Here is a 15,053-nt window from a genome sequence, read left to right on the forward strand (position 1 = left end):
AAAAATAATCTAAAAGTAAAAAAATCTAAAATTAATTTAATTAAAATTTAAACTTGCCATAATTTATTGAACACATCTTGAATTAGATAACAAAACATCAGTCGACCCGGGTGTCGGCCCGCTCCGGGCCCCCGGTAGTTCCGGCCCTGGCTGCCGAGGCCTGCAGTTCATGTCTGCGTCACATGGGGGCGCCCGCTCGCCCGCTGCTCAGTTTGTTTTCCGGGTGATGCTCTTCTCTTCAAAGCAGAGGAAAGTCGGGGCTCATGTGTCAACATCCAGGGTTTCCCCGGGGAGGGTTAGCGTTATTCCACTGACGAAAAAAAAAAAAAAAAAAAACCACCCTGATGTTCCGTCGCGACGCGTTTGATTCCTGTTAGCAATCAGAAGCCTCGGGCTCGCGTAACTACAAAGCCCAGAAGGCGATCCTCGGCCGCGGCTGCTTTGACGTTAGCTAACGCTGCTTTTAAACGATGACTGAGTACAAAGTGCGAGTCGCGTCTCCTGTGTTTTAATATTTCGGGGGGGGGGGAAAGCTGTTAGCTTAGCCAGCTAGCCTGGTGATCAACTCAGACGCGGGGAACACGGTGGAACTCACTGCTGACATGATGTTTCCTCAATCCAGGCACTCGGTAAGTCTTCGGCTTCAACTTGTCTCGGTGGGGAAACTAAAGCGCAGCTAACGCTAAGCTAGCATCCGACAGCTGATGCTAGCTGCGCTGGGCGCAGGTTGCTGTCAGCCCTGGCTCACGATGCCAGACCTCCGCACGACGTTTAAGCCTCTCCGGTGAAAGAAAAAGAGGAAATTTGAAGCTAAAAATGCATTTAAATCGAAGCTGGAACAATGGCTGACCTTCATTGTGGTGTTGACACGATGTGCTGCTAGCTAGCTGGTGGGTAAAACAGCTAATTTAAGTTGTCTGTTCAGCTTCCTGCAGCTTAATTCACAGTTTCTGCTGAAAACACATCGATTCTAACGTGAAGCTTCACTTTAACAGTTTTTAATTTAAAGATAAATTACGTTTATGATTCTGGAAACATTCCGCTTGTTTGTCAGCCACCATTGGCTCCTCCAAGTGTAAGCAGCGGTGATGAATCAGACGTTTATTATCCATGAATAAAATGTTATTTAATTAAAATTCCATCGATATTTTAATTTATTAAGTCAACATAATAAATTAAACAATATTCTAAGCCAGGGTTTTCACAGGAAGTGGGACATAAGCCCAGACTTTATTTAGTCTACTTCCAGTTTCCAGCACGTGGTGATCTCTTGCACCTGATTCTTGACTGACAGGTAGTTTATGCGTAATTAAAAAAAAAAAAAAAAGTGTTTCACAAGGTTAAAAGGACTTTTTTTTTTAAAAAAATACGTCTCATCCAAATTCAAAAATGTTTGTTTTTTCAAGTTGAATATTTTCCATTCCAATTTGGAATCTTTGCTCTTCCTCTTTTTCTGTCTTTGTTGTTGACAAACAAACATGAAGAGGAAAGACAGGCATAAAATAATACATTTAATGCATTATATCATAATCCCATAAAATTATATTGCTTCTACAGCCCTCAGAAGCAAATTGTGAATTTTTTTGCTCTTAAAAAAAAACATTTTGATTGATTGATTTATGAGTTGGACATAAAAGCCAGACGAGCCGCTTTTGAGACACGCAGAGCAGAAACGCCTCTGGAGAAAGAAGAAAATGTGCAAACACAATTACACGTTGTGGCGTCTCGTGTTCACACCGGGTTGTTTGTTGTACCGAATTAAAACCAAGCCCTTGAGACTGTTTTACATAAATGAGGACAGGAGGCGCGCCGGAGCCGTTTTCAACTGGTTGGTGGTGTCACGAGGGGTTCACACTCACTCTCTACACTCCTGCTGTGTATTTCTATTTGTTTGCGTTTGCAGAGCGCGGTTTGGGATTAATTCTACTATATTTAAATCTAATCAAACACATTATCCCACAGCTCACGGCGATGACGGCTGGTTTGTAAACATGGAGAAATAAATGTGTCAGCCAATCGCTCCTATTTTACCCCCGCCGGTGCGCCGTGGATACGGTGTAACCTGATGTGTGCGTCCCCTCTGTTCGCTCCGTTAATCCCGTTGGAAACCTTTTGCCCCCCCCTGTGCCACTTATTTACAGAGTAATGAGTTTTAAGGCCCTGGCTAAACCCTGGATTACAGCTTTGTGCTGTTGGTTTAAGTGTCTCTGCGTATCCAGACTTCTAATCCAGCCTCTAAATTCCTCTCACATATGGTCACCGCGAGCGCCCATTAATCCTGCCGTCTGTAAACACATTTCCTCGATCGCCGCCGCCCCCGGCGATCCTGATGGAGTTCAGGCCCGTGACTCTGGCCTTTGGCGGGACAGATGTTACGCGTCGAAATCTGTCAGCGAGTTAAACACGCTGTCGGCTGACCTCCGTCCATTTGCGCCAATCCTCTGAATCGGTTTAATCTCAGAGGTCAATCTGGTGTCTCCAAACAAACCCCAGGAAAGGAAACGCGCATTTTTCACACGTCGTTCACGCCAGAGGGAAGCGGCGTTTGCAGAAAGTGTCTGACTTCCTGGTTGAGCAGAGGTTGAGGGTCTGCAGCTGGAGCTGCGTTGGGGGGTCGGGGCGTAATAAATGTCTCTACTTTAACGGATGGTCTTTGTGTTTCAGGCGTCCGCTCAGTCCAGTCAGGCTCTCAAGTTCACCACCTCCGACTCCTGCGACCGCATCAAGGATGAGTTCCAGTTCCTCCAAGCACAATACCACAGGTAGCCCCCGGATCCAGTCCTCTAGCCCAGGGCGGGGGGCAATTCATTTTTTACAAGGGACCACATGAGAAACCTTAAGTGTGTCAAAGGGAAACAGCAACGATAACTTAATTCTGCTCAACTTTCTTCCACTGCAGACGGCTATAAATTAAATATTTTGAATACCTAATCAGAGGAATAAAACACTCTGTAAATATTTATATTAGGCTGGTGTTTCATATATTTTGTGTCTGTGTAATTTATGATTGGCCTCACGCGGGTCAGTCAGGGGACGTACAAAGGGCCAGATGTGGCCCAGGGGCCGCAGTTGGCCTGGCTCTGCTATGACCTGTAGAGGGAAACTGTTTTGTCTTCCTGTATCAGCCGGAAAAAATTATTAAGTTAAAAAAAAAAAAAACATTTTATGAACTGGTTTTTGGCAGAGAGGTGGATGGGAGGACAGACACCCCCCCCCCTCCCGTTTATTAGCAACGATGATCTATTAGAATAAATATTACAAACTGAAATGTTCCCTCAGTCTGTTTCCACTCAAACTGACTCTGTTTGGAAATGTTTCCTCCCAGTTTGAAGCTGGAGTGCGATAAACTGGCCTCAGAGAAGTCGGAGATGCAGCGTCACTACATCATGGTAAGACGTGCGATCTTTGGCCGATCCTCCTGTAACGCGGCCAAAGCGCTGCGGGGTGATAAGGAGGTGTAGATCGGCTCCACTGATTGGTTCAGACACGGAATCACAGATGTGTTAAATTATCCTGCATGTGTGGAAGGAAGGTGATGATATATTTTTTTATCTCTTCTTGTTTTCCAGTACTATGAAATGTCCTACGGGCTCAACATTGAAATGCACAAACAGGTGATCAATCATCTCCTTGAAGGCGTTTCTACAGCGGATCGGATCCATCCTGACCCTTTTCTTTTTACTTAATGTTCTTTGTTTTCTTCTCAGGCTGAAATTGTGAAGAGGCTGAATGGGATCTGTGCTCAGGTGCTGCCTTACCTGTCACAAGAGGTAAGAAACACACGTGGCTTTTGTTCGTTTAAACCCATGAAAAAAAAAAATTGTAAATGTTCTGTTTTACACAAAGGATCCGCTATAACAGGTGGGAACGCTGCAGGGTGCATGCCAGACCAGTAGATGGCGATGTAATCAATGTTATAGAAAAAGATCAGAGTGGCGGTTCTTCAAACCTGTAATGGAGGAGCGGTAACGCCCCCAACAGAGGACAGGAACTAGAAATTTGATGTCAGGACTTCAAGAGGAGTTACGTACGGCCTGTTTCCACGACAACAGATTGATGGACTTTAGTTTTTCAGTCAAAAAAAATTCTGTTTTGTCCCATAAAGAATCGACCAGAAGTTTATTGTATTTGGATGAAACTATTTGCGTGTCAACATTCAGGAAACTGGCCAGCGTGGCATTTTTAAACATTTTTCACCACCTCCCTAGTTTAGAGACTCGTTTCTTCTTATTTGAGTTATGGGCTGTATTGATCGTTGATTATTGATTATTTTGCTGACCGTGTGTCATCTCTGTTTCAGCATCAGCAGCAGGTGATGGGGGCCATAGAGAGAGCCAAACAAGTCACACCGCCTGAGATGAACTCCATCATACGGGTGAGTGTAACGACCTGATGTGTCAGCGGCGCCCTCTGCACTGTCTGACAGGCTGGTCAGGACTGGGATGAGTTTTTTTTTAAATAAAGTAACATCAAGTAGCAGCTGCAGCCCGACGGGTTTCGTGTTGGTTATTGAAGCGAGAGTTGAAATCTGTCTGTAGAACAGAGGAGTAATCTATTACTTCAGCTCCATGAAAGTCTTGTTTTGTCGTCGACCTGGTTTCCAAACGACCCTCGTGTGTGTTTCCAGCAACAGCTGCAGGTGCAGCACCTGTCCCAGCTCCAGGGCCTGGCCCTGCCCGTGACCCCGCTGCCCCTGGGCCTCACGCCCCCCAACCTGCCCTCCGGCTCCAGCTCCGGCCTGCTCTCCCTCTCCTCCATCCTGGCCAACTACTCGCATGGGCAGGCCCAGGCGGTGAAGGAGGACAAGGCCCGGGAGGCGGCGGAGAGAGCGCCGCGAGGAGAGGACGGCGACAAGTCCGACTAGAGAAACGCGGCGAGAGGGTTTAGACGAGGGGGGGGGGCTGTAGAAGGTAAATGTGTAACTGTATGTGTAGAGTGATGTAAGTCTGGCTGCCTGTCAGAGAGGAAACACAGGGATGAAGAGGAGAAGCTTTGAGATGAGGAGAGAAAGTCACCGCTGATTGGCCGAGAGCGAAACTTAAATGTTCTTCTTATTTAGTGGAAATAGTCTCAGTTCAGGCTTCTCGACTCTAAATAGATGCTTTTTCTAGCAAAGATCAATGTTTTCCCATCCGGAGCGACAGGATTAGCGCTAACGGCGGCGTCATGTCACGTCACGTGACCCCGCCCACGTCTCACAGGTTTATACCAGACTTTATTTTTGTCTTCTTCGTCCTCTTTGTTCCTCCCTCTGTTGTTTCTTTCTCGCCCCCATCAGAGAGAGGATTTAATGACGCTTCTGATTGGCCGAAATTAATTTTAGTCTAAAGTTAAATGGGACGTTTTTAAGCGGACGCTCGCTACTTGAAACGTAACCACGATTCCTCTTTATTAGACAAGACAAGCTCAGAAAACCCGGCTTTAGTTTGGCGTCGCTTTCGAAAAGGTAAAGACTAATTGGACATTTGATTTGTGTCTCTGTGCAAACACTTATTTAAATTTTTTCTTTAAGCACCTTCTGTTTTCTCCCCCTCACCTTCTCCTTCCTCTTCCTCCTCCTCCTCTCCTAAACTGACAAACCTGAACCGGATCCAAGCGTCAGAACCAGACGTTCCGTGCGTCTGCGATCGATCACGCGTCGGTTCGTTTGTCTGTTCCCGGTGTTTGATTGTTTGGGGTGAGATGTTTTAAATGAAGAATACGTGACGATTGAGTCGCTCTGCAAGAGAAAAAACATTTCAACCTAATTCCCAGTTTGGATTTGTGACCTAAAAATACATCATAAAGAAAACAGACCCGCTTGTGAGGACCTGGTTTAATGTTAGACGGCAACAAAGAACCCCAACACCTGCTTTTGTAAGTTTAAACCACCCAATTCTGGTTCGGTCTAATAACTGTTGATCAGTTTAAATCTAAATTCTCCTTTTTTCCCCAAACAGTCCAACCTCCTTATTGTTTCCTCGAGCAGTCGAGTCCCAAACGGTTTCACCGCCGCTGACCCAGAACGTTTTGGGACGCGTTTCTGTGGAGCCTTGAAACCGGATTCATATCCCCCCGATGGAGGCAGAAATCGTTAGCGTTAGCACCAAACCCCATTCAGGTCAGGCTGCTCACCTCGGTACCACCAATCCGTTTTGTTTTAACACCCCCCGCCCCACTTTAAAGCTCGAGCCCACCTACCATCCAAATTTAAAGCTCTTACGGTGCGGCTCGGTGCTTTTATTTTTGCGTTCCTTCTTCCTGTCTGACGTCGAGCTGAAGTTTAAACACACCGAGTCCAAACAGACGGGTTCTTCTTTTTCGCGCTGCGTGTGCTGAGACCCGTGTAGAGAACCTCCTCAGACACACGAGCGGTGTGTGTGTGTGTGTGTGTGTGTGTTTGTTTTTGCTCCGAAGGGCCAATTTGTATACATATGAATATATCAATATACATATTTTTTAAAGCATTTTTGTATGTTTCAAAGCTGCTTTTTAACGTGTGTGTATCATGGAAGATGTCGGTGTTGTGTGTGTGTGTGTGTGTGTGTGTGTGTGTGTGTGTGCATTTACACGCCTCTAGTTCCGAGAGGCCCCGATGTTGTATACCGAATAGTTCCTCCCCCGTTCCCGCCCCCCATCCTGTCGGTAGACGGTGACTCTGAACGTCGTTCTTTAGGTTTGTAAATGTTTTCTTTTTCTCGTGCAAAACAGAAACCAGTTTAACGTGTTGATGGTCCCATCTTTAGGATGTGGGGGGGTGAACCACGAAGCCGCGCTCGCGCCAACAGAGTCATAACGTCGGAACTGCGGTTTATTGGCCGTCTTTGACTCCTCCCTTGCACAAAATCGACCAATGGCGTGCGGCCGACTTGAGTTGAGGTGTAGAGGTCGTTTTAATGGATATAAAGAAGTAAAAGCTCAGTTGAACGTTTAATTTCATATTTGATGGTTTCTTGATTATTTTTAATGCAACAACTAAACATTAAATTGGTTCGTTTATTTTCTATTTGGTGTTGAATTTTTTTTTTAAATTATTTAATCAGACCACCATAAACACAGACTAGCTAATTAGAACCCGTGCTATATCTTTGACCTCCTGACCAAAAAAAGGCCTCTAGCATCTGTTACCATGGCGATCTGGGCTTGGGATAACTGCGCTTAACCCATCGATTTGGCTTCGTGGCTCACCCTTCTGAGACAACAAAAAAAAAAACCGATGTAAACAAACTACTCAAATGAGAATGAATCAACCTTTTAGCAGTAAGGAAGCTTCTCTGGTGCCTTACAAATAAAAGATATGATTAAAGTGCTGCTTTGTCTCCGGGTGACTGTGTGGGATGAAACGTAAATGGTTAATATCTCATCGTGCGTTTATTCCGGTTTTGCTCCTTTTTTTTTTTTTTCCAACATTAAGCACATTTATTCTTCTATATCCGAATGGAATCAATGCTAAAGATGCTAAATAAAAGATTTTGGCTGAAATAATCACAATAAAGGTGATTTTTATTTTAGTTAAAGGTAAATCTGACTTTAAAACCCATATGCGTTATTACTAACAAAAAACCCCACAGTGAGGGTTATATCATCACCTGTGGAAAAAAAAAAAACAACTTCCATGGTTGAACGACCTCATTCCTTCAGCGCTGAGAAATTCCACAGCCGCCTCCATCAGGTCCGGACTTGAGCCGACAGTCTGATTGTTCTGCAGTTTCCAACAAGAAGGAAGTAGAAACGATTCCAAGAAAACAAAAGGAACGAAAAATCACACAAAAAAAAAAAAAAACAACACTTTGGACGTCTTTATTTCTCGCTGGCTAATATTTAACAAAGGAAACGACAAAATAAGGAAGTGGTTTATATGTAGGATAAACATGTTGGGAATGGGGTGGGGGGGTTCAGGTTAGGTCAGATGAAGTTTGATTGTCGTTCCTGAGGCGCAGAAAGTGAGAAAGTTTTTTTAAATGACATAAAAAAATCTGCTTTTCTTGTGAGGAAACAAACGCAGAATGTTGAGGCCAGCCGGGATTCGTGGTGCTACATCCATGAGAAGCTGCACATTCTGTCAGAAAACGGTTCTAAACGGAATAAAATGCTAACACTAGACATCGTTTAAAAAAAAATCACAGGCGGTAAAACGAAGCAGGGAGGTGGTCTCGCTCCGAATAAAACGTGTCGAAGGTCCCATCTCGCTGAGAAACGCGACAAAATGAAAAGACGAAAGTTTTTCTGGTGTTTGCGTTGGAACAGGAAGCCGTTAGTGTGCCATTAGCTCAACATTAGCTCGCCGCTAGCTCGCATGTCACAGCATGAAATCTTCCCCCGCGTATCTAAAAACATCTTACATGATAAAAAATACCTCATTCAGCAACATACTCACACATTTCTATCACACACACGCACACACACACACACACACACTAACTTAAAGACACTGGTGGTGGGCGGAGCTTCTGTTCCAACAGGTGTTTGGGAATCTTGGGAGTTTGTGATTGGAGCAGGTCCAGTCTAGTGGTTTGTGTTCGAGTCAGCAGATTCTCCAGTGGAGCTGCTGCCGTGGGGGGGTAGAGGGGTGAGTGTTGGGGGGCGGGTTCAGACTGGACCAGGGTAGCTGTAGTGGTTCCTGTCGGTGTGCCGGGGGCTCGGTTTGTGCTCCAGGTTTTCGATCTCGGTCGGATCCGGTTGCGTGCACGGCGCCGGACGCTGCTTGAAGAAGTCGGACACGTAGCGGACCTGAAAGAAGACGAGTCAGCACCGGGCCGGCAGTAGATAAATACCCCAAACGTGTTGTACCCACGGTGAGCACGGCGATGAGCATCCCCTGCAGCATCCCTATCAGCACGTCGCCGTAGTGATGCTTGTAGTCGGACACGCGGGTGTAGCCCACGTACACGGCGAACGCCACCAGGAAGAACTGGATGGTGGGTCGGACCAGCCGCGTCCACTTCCCCTGCATCCGGGCCTGAACGTACAGCTGCACACGGGAAACACGTCACGCATGACTCGGCGTGAAAAAAAAAACACGTCACACATGACTCAGCGAGGAAAAAACACATTTGACTTGTTGCGAGCGTTTAGAGAACTGATGTCTTTATGCCTCTACCAACCAATCAAATCACAGCAAAGTCAAATGTCTTGTGTGCTCTCGCGTGATTGGCCAATCACCATGACGACGAGACTCACCGACAGGAAGAGCATGCAGTACATCCCAAAGGACGAGTGTCCGGAGTAGAAGGACAGCCTGACCAATGAAACACATGGAAACAAACGTGTGTGAGACTTAAGGTGAAGTCATTCCTCCTATATTAACAGGACGTGTTGGTGTGAGAACACGCTACATGTATGACATTGAAATGATTGCCATACAACCCTAAATATAATGTTTAATCTAATCTGAGTCAGGGTTCTCTTCCATTGGCTGAGGGTCAGCTGACCTCACCTGGACTCGGTCACGTTGCGGGGGTTTCCGGTGCAGTTGATCTGTAGCATGTAGCCGCTGCAGCTAACCGGCGCGCACACAGCTAGGAAGTTGGGGCGAGGACGGCCGATGGTGAACTTAGCCAGGTCCGTCAGCGATTGGCTGACGGCGGCGCCGAACAGGAAGGTCCCCACCACCTTGTAGAGCGCCGACAGGTACTGGTTGAAGTGGGAGTTGGAATGCAGCCGCTTGGTGTGAACGAGGTAGGCCTCCCCGGTGGTGATCTGTGAGGAGGAGGAGGAGGAGGGGGTGTGAGGAGGAAGAGGGGTCACTCTCACTGAGCGCCGATGCTGTTCGACTCACGATGATGATGGAGCAGGAGATGGTGACGGCGGCCATGGTTCCGTGGGAGATGGTGTCCCTCCTGTAGGGGTACCGGATGCTCTTGTCATCGCAGTAGATTCCTCTCTGGTAGGGGGTGAACATCAGCGTCAAGATGGCGGAGGGCAGTGCCGCTGGGTGGGGGGGGGCAACACAGGCTGACATTAATCTCACAATTGTTGACACATTTTTAATCTGGGCCTCCAGATCGTCACGGATACAAAGAACTTCAGATAGCGGCTGATAAAAGGTGTGAATGCAGCCGATTCAAAGGTCCTATTTTGTAGCGTCAGACAGAAAATTATCTTAAAAATGCCTGAAAGTGTAACAAAGATAAACCACTGATTCTGAAACTGCATCATCTCAGTGACCTCTAGGGGGCAGCGTCACGTCCCTACTTTTAATCTGAAAAATTTCCAAATACAGTAGAATGGTAAAAAACGAGATCCGGTCTCACTGGCGTCGTATCCCTCCGCCAACAGGCTCAGGAAACAGCTAAGAACACAGATGAGGACGTTCGGCTCCGGACCGACGCTCTGACGCCGCTAAGAGAATTAATTTGTCATCGATGGAGCTCAACAACTCCAACATGTCACCATGGAAACACGCAGGGAGGGACAGCCGTGACCTTTGACACTGAGGCACAACTCACTCACCATTTAAGGGCCTGGGAGCCGGGGACTGAACTCAGACACACGCTCTGACACGGACATGAAGACGAGCGACATAAACACCCCGCTGGGGCATAAACAGCCTCCAGAGGGGTATTTATAGGCTTATGTGAACAAAAGACAGAAAACTTTAACAGTTTCTCTGCAAACAAAGCTTCAGCAGCAGAAGCTTTTAAACCTGTCTCTTAAATCATTTGGACAATAGCACTATGGCGGGGGCTGATGTCGCCGACCCCCTCTTAGAAAGTCTTCCTGTTTTTAAGAGCTCATCGCTGACCTGCAGGAGCAGTGGAGGTGATTTGTTATTAATAATGCCCTTGCAGCATCACTGATGGGGATCTTTTTTATTCTTTCATTTTTTAAGTTATTGTCACCAAAATCGTTGCCATGGAAGCAGAACCTTTGAAAATGTACATACAAAACAAAAATTACAAATTCTACTACAGCGACGCCACGACCGCTTCTATTCTGCTGCTGATTGGATTGATAATGTTTCCTCTGAGCCAATCAGAGGCAGAGTAGGGGTGGGGTTATGGCGTCGCCATAGTAGGCAGGTAGGAAGCAGAATATTGGCTTGAAAGAATGAAACTTCGTTCTTAAATTCTTAGAGGAAACTCAAATTACATGCAAACCTAAAGCACACACACACACATGATGTTTGAAGAGGAGCAACTTTCTCATTAAATATAATTTATTTTCTAACCCCAACCCCCCCCCCCCCAGCTCTGTACTCCATGTCCCAGGGTTCATTATTTCAGCAGGTCATGCATGCTGGGTCCACCCATTGTTTATCCTGCAGCCACAAGGATAACATTTAGATAGGAGAAGTTTGTTTGACACACACACACACAAACACACACACACACACACACACACACACACACACCCCTCCTTATCAAACAAACCCGTGGAGATCTTTGCTTATCTGACGGATTTTATCGGCTCCATTATTCCAGAAGGCAAAAAAAAAATCCATCGTTTTATTTATTAAGACTTTCAGTATCTCCTTTTTTTTTCAGGTCGAAACTGTGTTTATCAAAAAACATCTAAGGAACAAAATGTTTATAGAGAATCCCTTCGTCTTTCAACCAATCAGCTGACTCACAACCGTGAGGAAGAAGAAGAAGAAGAAACCGACGTCTTCATCGCCAGCTGTTCTCTTTCTGGACTCATCCTGTTCTGACATTTTACATGTAACTGTTGACTTTTTCGTCGTCTATAAACTTTTTACAACTGCAAACAATGAAGAAAGTTTCCCCTTTACACACACACACACACACACACACACACACACACACACACACACACACACACACACACACACAGTTTATGTCTTCAGCGACAAAACTTCCACAGGAGATCTGGAAAAACGACGAAGGGAAAGTATTGTTTTACGCTTTCACAATCACCTCTGGCGAGAGAAACGGCCTCGAAAAAACAAACACGAAGGAATTCGGGATCAGACACGAGTCCAGATTCCTCCTGACCTCTGACCCCTGAGGGAAGCGGACGGCGTTCCTGTTATTCAGGCGTCGGGTTGAGCGGCGAAGGCAGAAACAGGTAACGAGGATTCAGATGGTTATTACCTTATATGGTTCACTTCCTGTTTGTTATTTCTAATGGATAACACTGTTTGGTACTGAGGAGGAGGATCAATATTTATATTTTAATAGAATGACATCACTGCTATGATGTCATCGACTAAAGAACGTCTTTCCAAGCGGATGGAATTCAGTGGCACTGGCGTGAATCAGATTCTCTACACAAGTTGTGTGTGTGTGTGTGTGTGTAGCAGTGAGCTCCTATATTTGTTTGTGTGTGTTTGTTTATGTTATTTACATTTGTTTACAGGTAAACAATCGATTCCGCAGACGTTTAGAGACGAATCATCCTGAAACAAATTTTTTAAAAAAACCCCACTGACCTTTGAAGCAAAAAACAAGAAAACAGAAACGGTCCTTCCTCTCTGACACAAGACATCTAAAACCATCAGGGACCGCACACACACACACACACACACACACACACACACACACACACACACACACACTGTGTTTTACAAGAAGCTGACCCACAAACACACACTTTCTCTTTGCGTTGTTCATTTTCACACAGGAATGTCAGGGAGCAGAAGTCGACACCTCCCACCAGGATTTGACACATATTTGGCAAAAGAAGCTCACCGTGTGTGTGTGTGTGTGTGTGTGTGTGTGTGTGTGTGTGTGTGTGTGTGTGTGTGTCAGCAAAACGTAGAAACGACGCATTAGTAAAACCACTTTTCTTTCCCTCACACACACCTGAAACATTTAAATAGTGACATCACTATCTATCACTGACGTCAACCAATCACAGTCCACACCTGCAGCCAGGATGAACAGGAGAGTCACATCATCATCATCATCATCATCATCATCATCATCATCATGATAAATACGACTTTAGGCTGGGTCAGCATTTTCAGCTGGTGAATCATGGGTAATTTCACAACCGTGTTCATGGACACCCGAACATCATCTGCAGAAGGAGGAGCTTCCTGATCGCCTCCTTCATCCTCTCTGAGGAAGACAATCCGGCTCAGCTCTCAGGTGGGTCATGTGACCCGGGACGACCAATCAGATCGTAGCGTGGATCCATATTAAATAGAGCCTGTTTTCACTCAGGTCCGCTTGTTTGTTTATTTTGCATCATATGAAGACAGAATTTGTGGGGGCGTGGCTTCTCAGCATTTTCCCAACCACGTCCACCAATCACTGTGAAGGGGCGGGGTTACGAACACCCACTTTTCTTTTTTCTTATATTGCAAGTCCAAACAGTTTTCCCTCTATGGGGCATTTGCATCAAACTTTTTGTCTCAACAAATAAAAATAAAGTAAAATTAAATAATAATTCTAAAGAAAAAAGTGAAAAATGAAAAAAAAAAAGCAGTGAATCCAAAAGACTATTGGCGGGAGGGGGGAGGGACAGTCATTATCATTCCTTCCTGGCGTTCAACAGAAGGTTTCTGACACCTCGCTGCAGGCTGTGACCCCCACCCACCCCCACACACACACCCCCATGCTCCCCCAATAACAAGTTCAGAAAATTAATGTCGTGATGAATGAGCCCCCCTGGTTCCTTCCTCTGTCCATCATCTGAGCCGCGACCCCCTGACAGAAATGGGACGCCGGCAGCTGGAAGATGTCAGTTCCCTTAAGCCCCCCCCCCCACCTCACACACACACACAAACACACAGAGACAACCCCCACCACCCCCAGTCCACAGCAAGTCACGACAAGCTGGTCACAGCATACAGTACTCAGTCACAAAGCCGCGACCACACACACACACACACACACACACACACACACACACACACACACACACACACACACACACACACACACACACACACACACACACACACACACACACACCTGGTCTCTTAAAAAAACAGGATTTTAACTGTCAGAGTGAAGCTGATTCATTGATTCATTCCCGGTGAACTTTGCTCTTCCTCCTCATCCCAAAGTTTAAAGAAGGAAAGAAGGATCACAGGGTGCAGGAGCGGGGGGGGGTGTGTGTGTGTGCATACACACACACACACACACACACACACACACACACACACACACACACACACACACACACACACACACACACACACTGGAATAGTCTCAGCAGATCTGTGCGTAACGCGTCCTGCCTTATCTTCATGTTGTGAAACTCCTCGTCCTGTTAAAACAAGACTTTCCTTCAGCTGCTGAGAGTAAAATCTTTTCGCTCAGGTGTTGTCACGTTGCTGAAACTCGCTTCAACGCAGGTAACTCACTCCGTGACGCGTCAGCATTGCGTGGATCAAGTGTGATGAATCTAAACGTGGGTTTAAAGTTCCGACTTTTGCAGTTTAAAAAAATTCTATTTCCTGTACCCTTTTTTTGGATTCTATATTTCAGGCGCAGCGAACACCTGAACGCACCACCTGGAACCTGTCATGCCTTCAGCCATGTTGTAGAGGAGAGGGAACCGAGGGGGGAGTCACTCACCGACAAAGACGCAGAGAATATCCACCGCGATCAGGATCAGCTTCTTGCTTTGTTCCGTCATTCTTCCCCCCGTTTCTTGAACTAAGTCGCGTTATAACCCCGGAGCGGCTCTGAGACGCGCTGCTGGAACTCCGACTGACTCCCAGGAGGCGGAGGTGGGTTCAAATCGGCCTGCGTGCGCTTCCGGCTCCGCTCCTATACCTGTCAGCGTGGAGGTGAAGCAGCAGGAGAGACGCGTCGCGACGCGCGGAGCCGCGTCCTGCGCGTCCTGCCCTTTTTTTACGCACGGAAGTGGGGGGGCGCGTCTTCCCTCTTAAACGGCGTGTGAAAGTTTTTGTTTTTTTGTGATGGATTTGCTTTGGTCCCCCCCCCAGAATTTCCTTATAAGCTGAATTTCCTCCTCCTCGTGTCTGAGTGGCGACACAAGGCTGGTTCGATTCAAATATCAGATCCTAGGAAGTGGAATTACTCACTCTGTATTGATCCTATTATTAAATCCTCTCCGATCTGATCAATAATCCTTATCAGAAAGAGAGATGTAACACATTTATGAAGATCTCATTCTGTTGTTGTTGGTAAATGCAT

At 46.2% G+C, this 15,053-nt stretch overlaps 2 protein-coding genes across 2 annotated transcripts; one reads left to right on the forward strand and one right to left on the reverse strand.

Moving 5' to 3' along the window:
- Positions 1-164: 164 nt before the first annotated feature.
- Positions 165-7,290, forward strand: LOC137610596 (TLE family member 5-like). The gene is made up of 7 exons (XM_068338256.1): positions 165-629; positions 2,665-2,762; positions 3,326-3,389; positions 3,570-3,614; positions 3,708-3,770; positions 4,301-4,375; positions 4,628-7,290. Exons 1-7 carry the CDS (start codon positions 603-605, stop codon positions 4,862-4,864), a joined length of 609 nt encoding a protein of 202 aa, XP_068194357.1. The 5' UTR covers positions 165-602; the 3' UTR covers positions 4,865-7,290.
- A 475-nt stretch (positions 7,291-7,765) lies between these two features.
- Positions 7,766-14,754, reverse strand: LOC137610594 (phospholipid phosphatase 2-like). The gene is made up of 6 exons (XM_068338254.1): positions 14,469-14,754; positions 9,758-9,909; positions 9,416-9,678; positions 9,160-9,217; positions 8,774-8,950; positions 7,766-8,709 (listed from the first exon to the last, which is right to left on the reverse strand). Exons 1-6 carry the CDS (start codon positions 14,527-14,529, stop codon positions 8,569-8,571), a joined length of 852 nt encoding a protein of 283 aa, XP_068194355.1. The 5' UTR covers positions 14,530-14,754; the 3' UTR covers positions 7,766-8,568.
- Between the last annotated feature and the right edge of the window lie 299 nt (positions 14,755-15,053).

The sequence above is a fragment of the Antennarius striatus genome, chromosome 17, assembly GCF_040054535.1.
Source record: "Antennarius striatus isolate MH-2024 chromosome 17, ASM4005453v1, whole genome shotgun sequence".
NCBI classification, from domain to species: Eukaryota; Metazoa; Chordata; class Actinopteri; order Lophiiformes; family Antennariidae; genus Antennarius; species Antennarius striatus.